The sequence below is a fragment of the Trichophyton benhamiae genome (assembly GCF_000151125.1).
Source record: "Trichophyton benhamiae CBS 112371 chromosome Unknown contig01535.1, whole genome shotgun sequence".
Classification (NCBI taxonomy): Eukaryota; Fungi; Ascomycota; class Eurotiomycetes; order Onygenales; family Arthrodermataceae; genus Trichophyton; species Trichophyton benhamiae.
In genome coordinates, this window is record NW_003315109.1 from 429,810 (window position 1) to 447,703 (window position 17,894).

Sequence of the window (17,894 nt, forward strand, 5' to 3'; positions counted from 1 at the left end):
AGCTTCAAAGTCCGTTTCCTCTTAATTCGATAGACTCTTACCATTCATAACGTCTACCTCGACTGGTATAAGATACTGGTAGGTGTAGCTTCTGTCGCGGAGTGCCTGGCAAATAGGACATTGTCCGGTGTAAATTGGTATAACCTCTTGGTACAGAATAGCTTGCTCTGATAGCTGTTCACGAACAACGTATAAAGGTTGCTCCAGACTGGGTAAATATGTAAGCTGAAGAGGAATACATGGTTCGATTGCCGGTTCTGCAGGGAGAACTTGGAGCAATGGCTCTTGATCAATAAAGAGTAATGAATTGCTGTGCGCCATGGAGCAGTGAAGGTGGTTCGTAACATCTCGTCTTGAGGGTGGTATTTGTATTTGTATGAGATCTTCCAGAGGTATATAGCTCCAGGAATAAGGGGAGTAAACAGGGGGCAATATAACGAGCCGAGCTGCTTCCACTGCTCCGAAGGCGTATGATATCAAATCGGATCTTCCCCTAATAGAGATCGGTGCACAAACTACGACTTCACTGGGTATCTGGCGGCCTTGTGACCTTGACTCAAGGGCATAATGAACTGTTATGGGTAAATAAGAGTATACAAGAGGTATACTCCCAGGCTTGATTAAAATATACGCCCTGAGCCGGTAACCCGCAACCAATGGCAGGTCGATCAGAGCAACAATCACTTGCCTCGCCCATAACTATCAGGCGGATGAAACATTCATATCAAAGAACAATGAGACGGCTTAGCGAGCTATGGGTATCCTTGCTGGTCTCTGTCAATGCCAATGCCACTGGTTTCGATATCTTGACAGGCGCGAGGCAAAGGCTCCGGTTGGCGAGACACAGGCGCCTCGGGTCGGCCGGACACGAGGTAGAAGGGCAACTTCCGGGCGTTGTACATGCATGCGGGACAGTAGTGATCCCATGAACCGCAGCACTTGAAGCAAACGTCCCGCGTCGCTCCTGGTGTGGGAGTACAAGGCTATGCTGAGGGCCAAATGTATTCATACCCGTTGGCGACCTTTAACTACTTCTGGCGGAGAGGCGGAAATCCCAGTTAACCGTCAGTAATAATTAACGACAGAAGAGACAGCCATCGACAAACGAGGCCTGACTGCGAGCTCCCCAGCATTAGTTACTATGGGCACACATATGGAGCGTCTCGCTGCCTAACGATGCAAAAATCTTCTCCGACTTTTCTTATATACCCCTGCTGATTGGAGGCTGATCTTAGATGCATGAATCCCACCGCCAATCACCGCAACCCCAGTCGCTGCAGCAACCTGAAGAAGCCATCAAAAATCGGCCCTATTTCCAGCCCGGCAAGATGAGAATTCTTCATAGGATGGCGTTAAAGCCCACAAGCGGCCGTGGAGACGCTGAAAATTTCAGTTGAAAATTGCGAAGCTCCTGTGCTAGGCAGAGTACGAAGTAATAACTGACCGGCCAGCATCCTCCAGCAGCAACCGGTGAATGACGGACGGAGGCGTAAACCCGATAAACACAGACCCCCAGCCACAATCCATCTCGCAGGCCAAAAGCTGGAATGGCCCCAGTTCGAACAAACCATGACTACTATGCGATTCTCGAGGTCGAGCAGACGGCAGACGCTGCGTCGATTAGAGCCAGCTATAGGCGCCTTGCAAGAATCAAACATCCGGATAAGAATCCAACTAATCCGGATGCGACATCTGAATTCCAGCTGGTCTGTCACACCTATTCCGGCTATTCACGAATCGAGCAACCATCTAACCTGCTGGCCGGTTATTTAGATTCAAGAAGCATACTCGAATTTGTTTGATGCTGATGCCCGCCGGGCGTATGACTTGAGATACCCATCTATTAAGCGGTCTGCCGGACAGACTGAAACTTCTGCTCCAAAGGCAGAGCAAAATACAGTCCCGACAGCAGGCCCAAGGACAAATGGTAATTCAGATCCTAAGTCTGCTCCAGCAGCGGAGTCAAGGCCAGCGTCGAAGCCAGATCATAAAACAGAGGAGAACCCAAGTTATAGGCCAAATGCGAATTCCGAGTCAAAGCCGGATCCAAAACCAGATCTAAAACCAGAGCCAAAGCCCGACATAAAGCAAGACTCAAGGACAAAAATAAAAATAGACCTAAAGACCATCCCAAAGAGACGCCCAGTTAGCCATGACCCTACTGCCAAAAAACACACGGAAGACTTCAAGGCAACACTGCAGCAACTAAGAGCCAAAAGAGCAAGTCAAAAGGATGATTTTCTCAAAGCGAGGAGAATACTCGGCGGACTGCAGGATGAAGTGGCACGACTATCTAAAGAAATGGATCAGGCAACGGAAAACCATGCTTCCATAGGAAAAATAAATATACATCGCCTTTCCACGAGGAAAATTCAAGAGATTGAAGAACGAAAGGAGCAAGCTCAGCGTACACTGTTTGCCAAGAAGGCTGCCCTCAGATTTAAACACGACTTTCTAGAGGAACAGGAGGAAATCGTACGAAGGCGTGAAGCCTCATACCAGCTTACGGAGAGTGAAATTATAAGAGTGAAGAGAGAGATAAGAAAGGAGCGAGAAGAAGAAGAGAAAGCGAAGAGAAGGGCTGAAGAAGAGCACAATCGACAGGAAAATGATATGGAGGCAACCCGATGGGGGACAGACGATCAGGAGGCAACGGAGGTGATGAGGCTCTGGCGAAGAAGAGAAGAGGCTGAGGAAGAAGAAAACCGAAGACATGAAGAGGAAATCAGGGAGGCCAGACGGAGATACAAGCGAGAAGCCCCGAGAAAGCGAGATATACCTAAGCAGAATGGATGTATGTATGGAGGCGAATGGGAGATGATTCAAAAGCCGATGAGATGTGGTCGATGCTCGATGGGGACTCAGCGGGTAGCTTTTTGGTGTCCATATTGCGGTAGGGTATCCTGTGAAGCCTGCCTGAAGTTCCTTATGGGAGAACGACATGATGAAATTGTTGTATCATGAGGTGATGATTGGATGCAGAGTATATGCTATTTTTCTTTTCTTTCTTTTTTTACCCCTTACCCCCCGATACCTATCACCCTTCAAATAGAGATTCCAGGTTAAACTCAGATATACACATGTATAACATTGAGCAACTGTCAGTATTAGGTTAATTATAGTACAATTACTTTGACAACGAAGATGCGACGTATGAAACCAGAAGAAACCGGAGCTTTTCATGAGATCACAAAAGATCGAGAGAAACACCAACACCAAACCATGCCGGATAGACAAAAAAATTCAAAACCAAGCTGCATACTTGTCAGTTAATAATATACATCATAATAATAGCAAATGCGAATTATTTTATTATTATTATTTTTTTATTTTTTTATTTTTTTATTTTTTTATTTTTTTATTTTATTTATTTATTTATTTTTTTTTTTGACTGTGTTTCTCATACTTAGTTAGCAGCGCCATCGACTCTATCAACAATGATTTTCAACTCATTGTCCATCCATTCGATCTCGCTTGCTGTGACTAAGGCTGTCAGCCACTGGGAATCATTAAGTATCAACTGGAGACCATCGTCCAGCCATACTCTGATGCGCATATTCTGTGGAGCCTGGGAATTGTTTTGCCCGTGGTAGTATTGACGGATGGTGCCATGTAGAGTATCAAAGTCAGTACATTGGCTGGCGGGAACTTGAAAACGAGGGACTATGCGTTTATGGTCCTCGTTTTGTACGATGTTGATGGATAGGGTAACTGGTAAAGCGTCTGAAGCAGATTGTTGATGCTGTGGTTGTTGCTGGTCCAATCCAGGCTGTACCTGTATAGGGACCTGAGGTACCACCTCGGATGTTGGGAACTGAGGATCCTCGGCCTCAGTACTAGCCGGTGGGATATTGGGGTGCTCCAGGAGATAGTTTTTCACAATGCGAGTGGCATCACGGGTAATACCAGTTGCGCTATATATTGGGGAACATACCCGGTTAATATCAGAGCAAATATACATCTTGTCCAACACAGGGCGAGTTTTCAACTTACAAGTAATTCCGTGCAGCAATGTCTTCTTCACCGCTGATCCGGAAGTTCACCTCCGACATTGATTCAGATGACATTAGATGGTTGACAGTGCACTCCTGGCAGCTATCGGTACACTGCGTTGCATCACCACCATGGTCAATTTGATAGTGGCAGTCTATAGCAGCAACCAGTCCCCACCAATCTGATTGAGGCAGGCCAGAGATTGATCCAAGGCTATCCAGGCGGTAGTCCTGATTATACATCTCGTATGCTCGTGCGACAGAGTCCCAGTCCGTCTGATATGTAGGATATTCGTTCCTGATGAGACCCAGCATCCCGAGCTCAGCTGTGCCACTGGGAGGTGGCTGATGATAGCGTGCAGCGCTATCAGGTATAGCGTTAGTGGTGGATCCCGAATTTCGCTTCGATTTATCTTCAGAGTTGCCTCCCTTTCGAATCTCGATGGCATATTGGCGCTGTCGTTCGTTAGTGACCATTCGACGCAGCAGAGGAGTGACAAGAGAGATAATTCTCTGATCATCTCTAGGCCAGATCAATCTATCTGAGCTGGCACCATCATTCTCGACGTGTTCTCCAAAGTATCGTAAACCGTTCCCTTCTCGGTCCAGGAAGTCTCGTACACAGCTCCAAAGCCGGAGTTTGACCATCTCCGTATCGCCGCGACCTCTCTGGCCGACACAATCGCGCCGTTCAGGGTGATTTTCGTCCAACATGTATTGCTTTGCAGCAGCCTGCAGATGGAGGAAGTTCTCTGGAGATAGTCCCAAGGAAGTGAACATCTTGGACATTGGTGGGCGGGTAGCCTTCTTGCTTGATGCTGATGGTTGCCTAAAGAGGGCAACGGCGGAATGGACACCGGCTGCCCGCGCATCCGATATCACTCGCTGCGGAGGCATCTCTCTAATATCCAAAGAAGATCCGTCGGTTTCGGGTACCTGCACCCCAGCTCCGTCTTGGGCCATGCTACTTTCCTCCCCGTCTCCAAATCTGAATCTCGTCGTCGCAGAAGTCATTGCAGGGTCGACGTTGTTCTGGTTACGTTTGCGTTTTCGCACACTTGCGGTTGCAGTGCCGGGTGGCGCTTGCCTGCCACCGCCGCTGACTGATGACTCTCCTCCTGGGAGGCTTCCGAAGGAATGGCCGGTCGGGCCGGCAGTTGCGAAGCCGTTTTCATCTAAATGCATGCCAACACTATAGTTTTCCAGGTGGTTTTGGATACCCCGTCCATGACCGGCAGCCATCATATCACCTGCATCGTTCTGATCCCAGCTTTCGTCCTCACCAGCAGCAGCTGTGGCAGCTTCAACAAGACCGGCCAGTTGATTATCTGTAGGATAACCCGGGGTCACCCCAACACTGTTGCTGCCTAGATGGGGTGCGTTCCCTTCAATATGCTGTTGCTGCTGGGACTGCTGTTGCTGCTGGGACTGCTGTTGCTGCTGGGGCTGCTGCTGCTGGGCCTGTGCTTGAGGTGCATGGCTCACAAATTCAGCACTGGTGTTTTGCTGTGGCCCAAGTGGCATGACACCCTGACAGAGCACTTCAATATCTAATGTATGAAGGTACCTATCCATTTGTTAGCAGACAATTGATGCAGTGTGTGAAATCCGGCATTTGCACACGAAGCAAATGACGAGCAGAAACATTAAAATACACATTGTCAACGTTCATTACGTCGTTTGCGGTGCTGTGTTTTTGCCATTGCCATCGCACCCAAAGTCGCAGTGACGACGTACCTTATTCTACCGGCAACTTTGCCAAATATGCTACGGTCCTTGCAGACGTTGAGCGTGTGGCGAGTGCCTGGGTATCTCTGGTATCTTCCTGCTGTGCTGGCGCTTGCCGGCGCCTAACGCCTGCCGATCTATATTTCTATATTAGGCAGCTGCCGACGGCGGAGTTTGTTGAGCCGCTTGGCCTGGGCGTTTGGGTTGTTTGTGTTGTTTGGTCGCGCCTTCTTGAAGAGGAAAAAAATTTCTTCGATGTTTGAATTTTTTGTCTTCGAGACAAATTATGTAAACACATCACGTGATTGACACTTATTACGTCATAAGATAAGATAAGATGGAGGCAACGACAACGGAAGACGAAAAGACGACAAGACGAATGATCTATTGAAAAAGCAACATCAAAGGGTATATTTATTTATACATAAAGAAGGTGAAGACGAGTTTTGAAATATAGTAGTGAACATGCTGGATGATATGCAAAAAAAGGGTAAAAAAACAAAACCCAAAAAAAAAGGTGGCCCTATTGAATCAAAAGCCGTCACCTTCCTTCCACGGTCGACCAGCAATCCGAGCCCTGACGCGAGGATCCCGTCCTCGAGCGAATGCCGCATTCCTTATTTCATCAAAAACGGCCCTTTTCCGCTGGATCTCCTGCTCTACCTGCTGCTTCCTGGTCATCTTGGGGACCTCCATCTTAGCCAGAGCAGTGAAATTCCTCTCCTTTTTCGCGCTTGCTACCTCCTGTTCCTTCTTGCGCCAGTGGTCCAACTCCAGTCGCAGACCGTAGAGGATATTTCCCAAGTTCTTGAATTCTTGAAACGGCTTGTCATTGTCGAAACAGAGACCGTAGCCGTCACAAAAACACACTCGCTCGGCGGGGCAATAGACGTACTGTCCGGTGAATATGATGTGCCAGAGATACTCCCACACGCGGCCAGAGTAGAAATCAATTAGATTCGTGCGAAGCAGCCAGTCACGGTAGTAGATAAGGTGAGATCGAGGGATTGCCTGGGCCCTTTCGCGAGAGAGGGCAAACTCGGCACAGCACTGGCCGCCGATAACACCTGGGATCGGTATGGAAGGGAAAATGTCTTTCCAGCCCTTGAGGACGCTAGCTTCTTCTGGCTTCGCTGAATCTTCCTGGGTGTTATGAGGATTTATCCAGCCCGGGCAGCCGGGTGCCCACGCACACCGTAGGTTCATGAAGCCATTCCTGACTACTCGTTCAATGCTTAGCCGTCTCACCATCTCCGCAGCATCTCGATTTAGGGGCTCTTCGTGGTGCCAGGCCTCTTGATGCGCGTGCATGAATATCATGATCTCTGGCAGGTTGTCATAGTTGTCGATAAGGTATGTTAGGTAGACCATGGCCTCCCGGCCTTTGTTTTTGGGGATTCGAGGAAACGACAGTGGGTCGTCAACGACATAAATCTCCTTCTTGATATCCTCGAGGCTGTTGATCCAGTCGACCCTTTCTGTTCGTAATCGAGGGACAATAAGGGCTTTCGTATAGTTTGACCCCGGTGGCTTCGGGGTTCCAGCGGTAAAGTTGGAGATGATAAAGACATCTTCTGCTGTAATTGGAGTGGGTGCTACTGGGGCCTTATGCTGGGCCTTATTTGAACCTGTCCATCCCTTTGAACTGGTGTTAGCAAGGCCAGCTTTTAAGGAGAGCTTCACTCTGCGGGGAAGGAGACCCAGCTTACCTTTATTTGTGGTACTGATGCGGAGAGCCGCTGGCTGGTTATTATAAGAGTAAGAATAAGTAGAAAGATGACTATAGGTAACTGGATCCCTGCCTTTGGGATTAAGGAGATCATGGTTGTTCGTCAAGCAATCAATACCATGCAAGCGACGAAACCAAAAAGAAAAATAAATAAAAATAAAAATAAAATAAATATACAAAACGAACAACTTCCCGTCCTTCTTGTCAAAACAAGCAGCGGGTAAGAATAGTAATAATGACGGGGGGGAAACCAGCCCCTATTATAAAAAGGGAGAAAAATCGCCGATGGGGGTGAAAACCCATCGAGGAGGCGAAAGTCCCGCATGTCCCAAAGGGCATGGTTCCTGGTTCCACAGCGATTAAAGGACGGGAGAGTATGGGCCAGCGGATGATAGCCAAGCACGCAGAGTGGCATATGTGTATGGATGACCCTGTGGATCGTCCAGGACAAAAGCATTTCGAGGCCATCATCAGCGCTGCCGGTTGTCGGATATGGGCCACTTTGTAAGCCTTCATGGGCCGTGAGTGCCAACGTAATTGGCCGGCATTTAATGACTGATCATTGGGTACATTCCTCAAGTCAGTCGGGGGTACGGAGTATGTACAGCATGTATTGTTATCAGAGCCCTAGAACGAGAAGTATATGAACGTTGCGTGATGCTGGGAGAATCCATGCAGATGCACTCCGGTGACGAATAGGCTCGTATATCTCCGCGATGATCCAAGGCCTCCTTGCTCAACGGCATAAGCAGAAACAGGGTCTCTAACCTCAAACATGACAGCAAGTCCGCTTGTATCCATCCAGCAGACAGCGGCACACGACTTGCCTATCGGCAACCCAGGCGAGACAAGGCCGGATAGTTGGAATTATAGATCGCTGTGGAGACTGTCTGGCCAGCTAATTAGTTAACTAGGCTTCTTCAGCATTAAGGGCAGAAGGAGGCTAAGTTAGCTGAGCCTCCACCCCTGGGAACCAACCGCCCGCGATCCGGATATAAAGACTGTGTGGAGGGCAATTCTCGTCTTGCGGTCGTCGTCGTGTACCTGAGTACTTCGTATCTTGACAAAGGAGAAGAATGAGGACAGAGTACGTCGCCTGCAGCCACAAAGACGGCCCTGCCGCGGCGGCGGCCGGTTTACTCGTAAGCTCTCCACCGGATGACGCAGATCTGGAGGTTTCACCTGCACCAGCCTCCGCTGCTCCGTCCTGAGGCACACTCTCTCACACTCCGTTAAACAACATAAAAAGGTTTAAGGGTCGCTAGCTCAGGCCGACTCTGAAGGACGCCATTGTTTTTTGTTATCAATTCTTCGAGCGGACGCCTGGTTGGTTGGGTCAAGAGCAAAGCTTTGCCGTCGCTTTTGACTATCGACGGCTTTTTGATGGCGGCCGTGAGCGAGGCTTCTGATTGGCTGCTCGCGGCATTTGGACTCGTTCCATATAACATCGCACAGAGAAATATAAACATGGAGTTAGATCTGCTCATATTGCAATAAATACTCCGTAATTACATTAATATGGTCATGCTAACATCATTTTGGGGGGTTCAGGCTGAAGCTACAAGTACAAGCTTAGCAGCTCAAGATAGAGCCTAGTTTGTTCACCACAAACTCCTGAGCAGAGGCGTCAGCATCCCTCTTACCTCTGGCAGTAGCCACAGAAATGCTAACGTAACATCCGTCGCTCTTCACAATGTCCGACTCGGTGGGCAGGCGACCGCCGTTACCGCAGATGTTCACGTCGGGGTTCCCGGAGGTAGGCAGGATGCGGGTGAGGACAAAGCTGAAGTCATCAGGGCTGGTGCAGTCATAGTCGGAAACGGCGCCGAAGTTGACGTTGAGGAAGATACCGGGGGGCAGGATTGGCTTAGCATTCTGCAGCAGGGCGTTGGTGACCTGAGCGGCGAGGGTAGCGTAGACCTCGCTATAGTTCGGGGTATAGTCCCAGTAGGCGGTTAGATGGCCGACGCTGCCAGAGAAAGCAATGGCGGGAACACCCTCAAGGGCAGCCTCGGTGGCTGCACCCACGGTACCGGAGATCTGGACGGTTCGGCCCAGGTTGGCGCCGACATTGGGACCGGCAACGGCAAGGTCTGGGCGGCCGCCGAAGAAGCGAGGGGCGACGTTCTGGATGCCATATCTCATCGAGGTGACGGGGAAAGAGTTGACATAGTTGAATCGTGGGTTGTTCTGGTCGTAGCCAACGGCAGGACTACCAGCTGGGCAAGAGTCGAACTCGCAAGGAGTGTTACGGGGGGTTGGGTTAGCATCCGAGGAGCCTAACATCGAGCAAGCTCTTCGTTAGCTACTGGAAAGTCTCGTTATAACGACCTCCCATAACTAGCATTATGCTTACCAGTGCCACTCTTGTTGTCAGCTGGCGCAGAGACAACCACGCTGTGTCCTGAGTTGGTCAAGGCATTGTACAAGGTGTGCAAGTTCACCTCAGCCCAGCCATCGTCGTTGGAGGAGACAATGTTGGCCGCCCGAACGGCGAGGGGGAGCAAGCAAAGGGCCACACGGAGCTGCATGATTGAGTATTGGCGATGCTGTAGCTTGGGAGTGAAGATGAAGGCTGCTCTGTCTCTGGTCAGCCCTCAACGAAAGGGGACAGCAGAGCTCATTTTATACCCTTCTCTCTGCCTTCCTCCTTCGCATTCTCCCGTCCACTCATTCTCCTCTTCTTCCTGCGCTGCTACCGTTACCGCCTCTGCTTCTCTGCCTCTTTCTTCCCCTCCAGCTCCCAAGCATGCGGGTGATCGCCGGTGCAGGCTGGTCCCCCACCCCTCTCGAAGGCACAACAAGCTCGACGGGCAGCATCCGACTGGGTATTCTGCATCTTCAGGACCATTCTTCGCCAACAGCCAGCTGCCATATACCCAATAGCCTGGCTCAGTTGCGGCACTCGCAGGAATCAAGCATCCTCAAGGTCGACGGTGTGCAGGGAAGGGCTCGAAGTTGCTCACGGGCTGAAGCGAAAGGGTCGCTTTTTTTCCTTCAGCAGGGGAGGAAGAAGTCAGCCTTCCAGGACGCCAGGAGAGACCGTGTGCTCGACATCCCTGCTCCGGTGGTGGAACTCCATGCGCCGTGTTCCAGCGCTGCTGGGGAGGTTGTTGATGCTTAGTTCGTCTGCCGGTGGATGTGATGTGCGGGAGAAGAAGAGTCGAAGCTGGGCCGAGGTTAAAATAAACGGCGCTCCACCCTGATAATAATATTAATGATAACGATGATAATAATAACGCCGGAGCTACAGAGGGTACTATGAACAGCTATATAGGTGTTATTAAAGGCTCCAAAGTACTCCATAGCGAAGAGAAGACAAACGATGTTACATGAAGGGGCGCTCATTGGATGGACCGCTACCGGAGATAGATACATCTGGCTAATCATCCTCCGCTTCGTCCTCCACAGTGGCTGCTCGGCCCTTTTGCTTGGGCACAGAGCTGTGCGTACTATTATCTCCTTCACTATCGTTCTCGTTGTCGTCACTGTCATTATCATCTCCTTCTTCGTCGTTTTCGCCTTCGTTCTCGTCTTCTTCACTTTCTGCGTCTTCTCTGTCATGTTCGGCTTGTTCAGGGAAGCTACGTGCCGATGGGTTGTTGAATAGTGACCTGTTCTCGTGGGTTTCCTCTGGGGATTGAGAAGCTCCACGGGAGGGTAGGCCATGGGGCTCTCGCTGGGGTGAAGTGCTTGGCAAGGATGGTGCCGGAGCTGTGTTGTTAGTAGTATCATGTGGAGGAGTTATAGTTGGAGTATATTGAGAAGACTGCGGCGGTGTAGTGCCGGACGTAAAAAACTCAGGTGGGCTTGCAGGACCGGTGCTTGACACACCGATATTCCCGTTTTCCTGGCCCGGGGTGACTGTGTGAGAAGTGATTGTAGCTGTCGTGTGGTTGTGATTTGGAAATGGGGACGTTGAGGCCGATGGAGGAGCAGATGATGATGATAATGGTGATGTTGCGGTTGGAATGTTTGCATTAGCGCTTCCTGCCGCCGTGTTGTGAGGGCCTATTGGTGGATTTAACGGTAACGTGCGTTGCAGGGGCACCAGAGTCCATCCTGGTGGGATGGAAACCCCTTCGGGAAGACGTGGATCGCCTGAAGGTATCGAAGTAAGATGAGGGTTTGTAGCAGTATATGACTGGCTATAGTTAGGACGTATGGTCGTCGAATGGCTTGTACCCGAGGGGGTCGTACGGGCGGTGAGAGGATGTGCTTGAGTGGTATTTGGCTGAACCCTAGAGGACCCAGGGCTGGTGGTATTCTGGGTACTAGCCGAGGCGTTGCTCTGCACAGTGCGGAGCCGAATCAGTTCGTAATGTAGAGCTCGTATGACCTGTAGTTGTTCCGCAGTATTTGTGAGGTTGTTTATCTCCTGCATCACTTGATGTTCAAGCTGTTGGGTGACCTGCTGCACATCCCTGTGGTTAAACTCGGAAGTAGAACCAGGCGTGTTTCCAGCAATCGGACGGTCAATGCCAAATCCAAAACCTGTCCGCGGCGCTTGTCCCCCAGGAGGTGGGTTCTGGTTCTGATTTGCAGCCGGTGCCTGTGCAGCTTGACCGTGGATCCCCTGGCCCATATCAATATTCTGTAGCATGTCGCCACGACCCGCTCCAAATCCAATGCGGACTGGACCAAAATTAAGAAACCACATACGGCGTCGGATTTCTCCGTCTGCAGCACCTGCTTCGTTCCCGCCTTGTTGCTGGTCTCCTGCTCTTTGTCCTCCAGCCGCTGCACCACGCCCTGCAAATGGTCTAGCATTTCCTTGGGTGCCGGTAGTGACCGGCTGTCGACAGGTAGGACAATTCTGTTGCCGCTCTAGCCAGCTTCGTAGACAGGCAAAATGAAGTAAGTGGCCGCATGGGAGTTTTTTCGCGCGTAGTCTTTCGGGAATTGGCCTGGTTGGCCGAGCAGGAGCAGCTGCTCCATCATTTGCTGCTGGCGCAGGAATCCAAGGCTGCATCTCCTCACGACATATAATACAGACATCCTCCCTTGCTATCTCCTCTGCAGTTGCATCAGGATATCGTTGGTTCATATCGCGGGTAGCGTTTCGATACCGGATGAAGTCGATAATACGTTTGGCAAAAGATCTCATCGTCACAACCACATCTCTAAGAATATGGATTGGAAGTCCGTAAAATCTGAATAGGATGGCGAAGAATGAGAGATATACTACCAGCTTTAGAAAGTCTGCCAGGTGATTGAAATGTCAGCTTATGAAGTCAGTTCTGGGGCTGGATAATCAATCCTTACCGGTAATAAGGTCCAGGTAGAACACCCATCGACCCTTTTCTTCCCATCCTGAAACATCCAGCTCCATTTCATCTATATCATCCTCACTTGGTAAATTGTCCGCATTGGGAGCCGGAAGACCTGAGGCAGCCTGTTGGCGAAGAATTCGTTCCCTCTCCGCTCGGATCTCTGCTCTGCGCTCCGCTAGCTTGGCCTGTTTCTGCTGTCGAGTGATATAAATCTCCGCCAGCGAAAGAGTATATCTAGCCATGGTCGAAGTAGAGAGTATTGTAAGGACAGCAAATTCGAAGCCGAACATTACCATCATATCGGGCCGTGCCTGCCGCAAAACCGTTTTGATGGCGTATTCGAGCATCTGCGAGTTGAATAGTACTGATATAATCAATGACACAGCGAGTCGGGTGTGGAATAAGCGTGGATTGGCCGGTGGTTGCTGTTCAAGGATTTCTACCCTACCCTCACCGATCCATCCCCAGATCTTTCCCGCAAGCAAGGCAACGAACATGACCATGAACCAAGCTCCTAGTTCGCCCCGGAAGATCGTCATGGCCAGACACGTCTCAGTAACCGCAAACCATGCCTTCTCGTACAGTTGTTCGGTTTCAATCTGCCGTAACGGGCCATACAGAAGCCTCTGGAGGCCAAAGAGAGTGTAACCGGACATAAGTAGGCATAGGTTCGTCAGGATCTATAGAAGAAGCGAAGCCGTTAGCATCCATCTCTCTCAACGGGCTAGCTCTTCCTCCGCTCGCCATATTCCAAACGCCTGAGCCGGTTCCATCCATACCATGAGATTCGCATTATTCTGGGAAAGGAAAACAGCGGCAGAATAGAAGTTTGAGCGTTGGTGTAGCGCTCGCAAGGCTACCCCCGCGGCGAGGACTATGGAAGTCTGTTTAAGCGGGTGTTAGTAACAATTCCACGCAGGCTGGATGGTTTGCGAAGAGCGATTAGCATACCCCAGTGTAAGCAGCCAGCCTCATAGTGGATGGTGATCTAGATGGAATCGCAAAATAACAAGACAACCATGCAGTCGTTGAAGCTAGCTATGGCGTTGGTTAGACTAGAGATGTCAATATCTCATGGCTGAAATGGGCCGTCGTCCGAGACGAGAGAGCGTCCTAGTCACTCCTCTCAACTGTGTATCCAGTGAAGCAAGCCCAAAAGAGTGTTGTCCGTCTGCTGCATCCTGCCAGCCTGGCTCCTTTTTGACGTAGTTTGCTTGTTCGTCGTTGTTTTTGCTCGAAGTGGACACTTTGCTTATCTGATAGAGTATTGATGACTCAGCTTTCATTAGTAATCACAATCTGATAAGGATGTTTTGGCTTTGTCAGCATCGACTTTCAGCTCCATCAAACTTGCAACCTTCAACCTCCCAGCATTCAGCTTTCGACTGTCATCATCAAACCCGCGCCAATAGAGCTACAAAAGGATGCGTAAGGCATCCTGTTGTGCAGATTATATTCTTGTACAGGATTGTTTAACTTCAGGGGCACATTATCGAGATTGTCGTCGAGCCATCAAAGGAATGCAAGTTTGCCGGTGAATCATGATCTCCCAGAGCCGGCTGCAGACGGCCACCTACTTGCTAGCCGTTTGTCCCTTCTCCATCGCCTTTTTAGTGTTTATGAACTCGGCGGTATCCTTTGTTGTCACGGACCTAATCAAACTTGAGCATGGCCATGGCAATGCTGTCGGAACCCTGGGTTTCGCAGACGAGCTGTTAGCTCTAGTTGCTTGTCCGCTCTGGGGCTTGATATCAGATCGCATTGGAGCAAGATATGTAAGGAGCCTGTCGAAAGCCTTTTGATGTTGTTACTACACTACAGTTACTCAGTGACTTATGATACATGGAACTTTCTAATGTGAAAGTAGGTGTCCACAATCGGCTATTTTATAGTGGCAGTATCTCTAGTCATATTTGTGCAAGCCAAAAATGTTTACCCCCAACTCTTGCTAGGAAGGCTTTTATTCTGCCTTGGTGGCTCAGCGGTAGCAACTATGGTGACTGCATTACTTCCAGCTATTACTGCTAATCATGATATCTCCAAGTGTCCCGCCCCTGGAGTTGCTGCTCCTCTAGTTTGCACTCCAGATGCGGCCAACACTGGGAATGATGAAACTTCTCGTGTAACAGGCCAAGAACGCTCAGCAAGCTCTGCACCCCGGCTAGCTGGGTATGTCGGTATGTTCACCGGCTGTGGCGCTCTTATAGCTCTCCTCCTGTTCCTTCCCCTCCCTGTGCGTTTCCAGAAAGCTGGTTACTCTCCTGCGCAAGCAATTAAGTTTAGCTTTTATACCGTGGGGCTAGTAGCTCTTATTATATCTGTTGTGTGTTTTTTTGGGTTGTGTGGCCTCCAGGGTGATGAAGGGAAATATCTAAAGTTACTCCTCGGCTCCACCAAGAGGGACCAAATTCCAGGAGCAGAAGAGCAGCTTCCTGCGCGTTCGGGGAATTCCGCCTATACGTCTCCGCGTTCCTATTTAGCCCAGCTATTCGTCGCTTTGAAAGCTGGTCTGACAGACTACAACATTGGGTTGGCTTACATTGGTGGATTTGTCGCGCGATCATCATCCGTCGGCATATCCCTATTTATTCCCCTCTATGTCAACCAATATTATCGACGCTCCGGACTTTGTCATGAAGCTGGTAAACCGTCTACAGTCCAACTTCTCAGCCCCAACCCTGGGGATATCAAACAGTCCTGTCCACGGGCATACGTCATTGCATCAATCTTGACCGGGGTTTCACAATTAGTAGCTTTATTATGCGCGCCATTATTTGGCTACTTATCTGACAAATCCCGTCGATACAATTTCCCGTTGTTGATGGGAGCCCTTTTAGGGACCTTGTCCTATGCGATGTTGGGAATTTTACCAGGCCCGCGAATCAGTGGCTCTTGGTCGAGTGCAGCAATATTTGTCGACATGGCCTTCATTGGTATCAGCCAGATTTCTGCAATCGTGTGCAGCCTGGCTATCTTGAGCAATGGCATAAATGGCATCCTCCCTGTAATGGACGATGTCGAGCATGAAACTCAGGATAATGTCCCGGAAGATAGGGTCCCTGCAGACACTACTAACAGGTCGCTTGAAACCATAAACGAGTCAACCCCCCTGGTATCAGACAATAATGTGTACACAGCTTCTCCACAGAAGACTTTAATCCATGTCAAGGGCTCCATCGCTGGCATGTACTCTCTTTGGGGAGGTGCTGGTATTCTCATCCTAACTAAGGTTGGTGGCATCATGTTTGATAAATTGTCACCACACTCCCCGTTTTACATCCTTTCCGGTTTCAATGGATTGCTTCTTATTATGGGGTTGATACTCGGGCTCAGGCAGCATTGGAGCAAAGGACGATGTCATTGATATCGCGTTCAAGTGGGTTACCACTCGTATCCTTAGCACAATTGCTGCATTAGGGTGATATAAATAACCTTTGAAACGCCAAACAAGAATTACGCCATTCTTCCCCTGCCTAGGTCAGCCATTATTTGTCTACTTACGCATCCTAAAGGGGTCTTAACCTATATATCCCGAATACGGGGTTGGACGATCAAGATGGTTATGCCATAGCCAATCCAACAGTTCCTGTGCCGTTTATTCCCGGGCTGTGGCGTTTTTACTCGCCCGATTAGGAAATCAGAATTGAACTTCCTTATTGAGAATGCTGCAGAGAAGAATCAGCGAATGTTCTATGCAGCAAATCTCTTCCGTTGCTGATCATTTACCCCCCACCATCTGCAGGTCTGCCATTTTATGCGGTCCGCAGATTTTGATGTAGACATGACCCCATGGTCTTCACCCGCTCCGCCGGTGTAGGGCTGAATTGTCCTCATGCCGGCGGGAGCCGCGCCATGGAAACCAACATTATGGTCCATACTAACTAAGGCTATTTTTGGATAACCTTACAACAAACCAGAGAGAGTTTATGACCGCCAGATGTTTACTGTCCTGTTCCTTCCTGAACATATAGTATCCACCAAGCCAAGGGCTACAAGGAGTCTACCCAGTTACTTACAACGACGGGCCATACCGACCAACAATGCCCCAATTGGAATCAGAAAATATTTCGGGGTCAGTCATTTAGGTTCTGACTGGGCAATTTAGGCCATCGCCTTACAAGTATCTGGCCATCTGATGTATGGGGTATCGATCTGCTTGCCTAGCAACAGTGGTGAAAACGGAACAGGATATAGATACGTTCAGCAACCCCTTACACACATAATAAAGTTCCGGGATCCGTCAGCATAGTAATGTATGGCCGCAGCTGATGCATCTTCATGGATAACGTCAAACCCCTTTACTCTAGCGTCTGCCAATTGGCAAGGTTTACTTTCGCCTCTGCGGCGCCTTCCGGGGAATGTCTCCATTTTACCCGAAAGTTAAACAACGCTTAATTGGTGCAAGGGCCTTTGCGCTAGAGAACGACGAATGGTGAAGAAAGGCAAGGATGCATACGCCAATACATCCTACTATGCAAAGTTACCACTGGGCAACCACAAATTTCCCCCTTCTCATGCACCGAAGCATCGAAGAACCTTCCACAGTAGGAAAACCCAGATGTCTGCATGATTTTAGCGACAGTGCAACCCGTGGGTTGGGGCCAAGTCCCGTTCCAACAACCAACCATGAACGTTAGGAGGGTATGTGCATGAAAATTTCCATTCTGACGGGACTTGGTTTGGATATAAAGATGGGAAAAAAGAAAAAGAAATGAAATGACCTAGAGGGGGTTATGATAGACGACCCCTAGGGCGGGGGAGCAGATAACGCAAAGAGGCAATGCTGGTGTCAACTGCTGATTAGTTAATTCAGCCAGGTGGCCTCTGGCTGTCGTCTCGTGTACCAACCATTTTCGAGGTTGATCCTTCAGCTGCTGGCGCCAAAACCATACCAATGCACCCGTCTTTGAAATTCTCTTTCCACTCGGCCGCTGTTGTCCTCCCACACGCCCGCACTGTCCTCTAGCAACGATCTAAAGGAGATGGCTCGCCAATGCTGCAATATGTCCCGTACGCTGACAGATTAGACTATATATTCACCAGAACAAATTGTCGGTGTGCTCAGTGCTATCTCGCACCGCCATTCCTGAGGCTCGATAATGAGAAATGGTAGAATCCGTTTTGCAGACAAAGAATCTATATGAGGTCGCACCCATGAAACCTTCTGGTCCC

At 49.6% G+C, this 17,894-nt stretch overlaps 6 protein-coding genes across 6 annotated transcripts; 2 read left to right on the plus strand and 4 right to left on the minus strand.

Moving 5' to 3' along the window:
• Positions 1–1,547: 1,547 nt before the first annotated feature.
• ARB_06436 (uncharacterized protein) lies at positions 1,548–2,964 on the plus strand (the record flags this gene model as incomplete). Its single annotated transcript, XM_003015267.1, has 2 exons — positions 1,548–1,706; positions 1,774–2,964. The coding sequence occupies 2 exons, from the start codon at positions 1,548–1,550 to the stop codon at positions 2,962–2,964; spliced, it is 1,350 nt and encodes a 449-aa protein (XP_003015313.1).
• Positions 2,965–3,406: 442 nt separating this feature from the next.
• ARB_06437 (uncharacterized protein) lies at positions 3,407–5,567 on the minus strand (the record flags this gene model as incomplete). Its single annotated transcript, XM_003015268.1, has 2 exons — positions 3,407–3,914; positions 3,994–5,567. The coding sequence occupies 2 exons, from the start codon at positions 5,565–5,567 to the stop codon at positions 3,407–3,409; spliced, it is 2,082 nt and encodes a 693-aa protein (XP_003015314.1).
• Positions 5,568–6,251: 684 nt separating this feature from the next.
• ARB_06438 (uncharacterized protein) lies at positions 6,252–7,543 on the minus strand (the record flags this gene model as incomplete). The annotated part of the gene is made up of 2 exons (XM_003015269.1): positions 6,252–7,397; positions 7,430–7,543. The coding sequence occupies 2 exons, from the start codon at positions 7,541–7,543 to the stop codon at positions 6,252–6,254; spliced, it is 1,260 nt and encodes a 419-aa protein (XP_003015315.1).
• A 1,478-nt stretch (positions 7,544–9,021) lies between these two features.
• On the minus strand, positions 9,022–9,980 carry ARB_06439 (uncharacterized protein; the record flags this gene model as incomplete). The annotated part of the gene is made up of 2 exons (XM_003015270.1): positions 9,022–9,728; positions 9,806–9,980. 2 exons carry the CDS (start codon positions 9,978–9,980, stop codon positions 9,022–9,024), a joined length of 882 nt encoding a protein of 293 aa, XP_003015316.1.
• Positions 9,981–10,831: 851 nt separating this feature from the next.
• On the minus strand, positions 10,832–13,378 carry ARB_06440 (uncharacterized protein; the record flags this gene model as incomplete). Its single annotated transcript, XM_003015271.1, has 2 exons — positions 10,832–12,633; positions 12,715–13,378. The coding sequence occupies 2 exons, from the start codon at positions 13,376–13,378 to the stop codon at positions 10,832–10,834; spliced, it is 2,466 nt and encodes an 821-aa protein (XP_003015317.1).
• Positions 13,379–14,263: 885 nt separating this feature from the next.
• On the plus strand, positions 14,264–16,086 carry ARB_06441 (uncharacterized protein; the record flags this gene model as incomplete). Its single annotated transcript, XM_003015272.1, has 2 exons — positions 14,264–14,497; positions 14,590–16,086. The coding sequence occupies 2 exons, from the start codon at positions 14,264–14,266 to the stop codon at positions 16,084–16,086; spliced, it is 1,731 nt and encodes a 576-aa protein (XP_003015318.1).
• Positions 16,087–17,894: the final 1,808 nt, after the last annotated feature.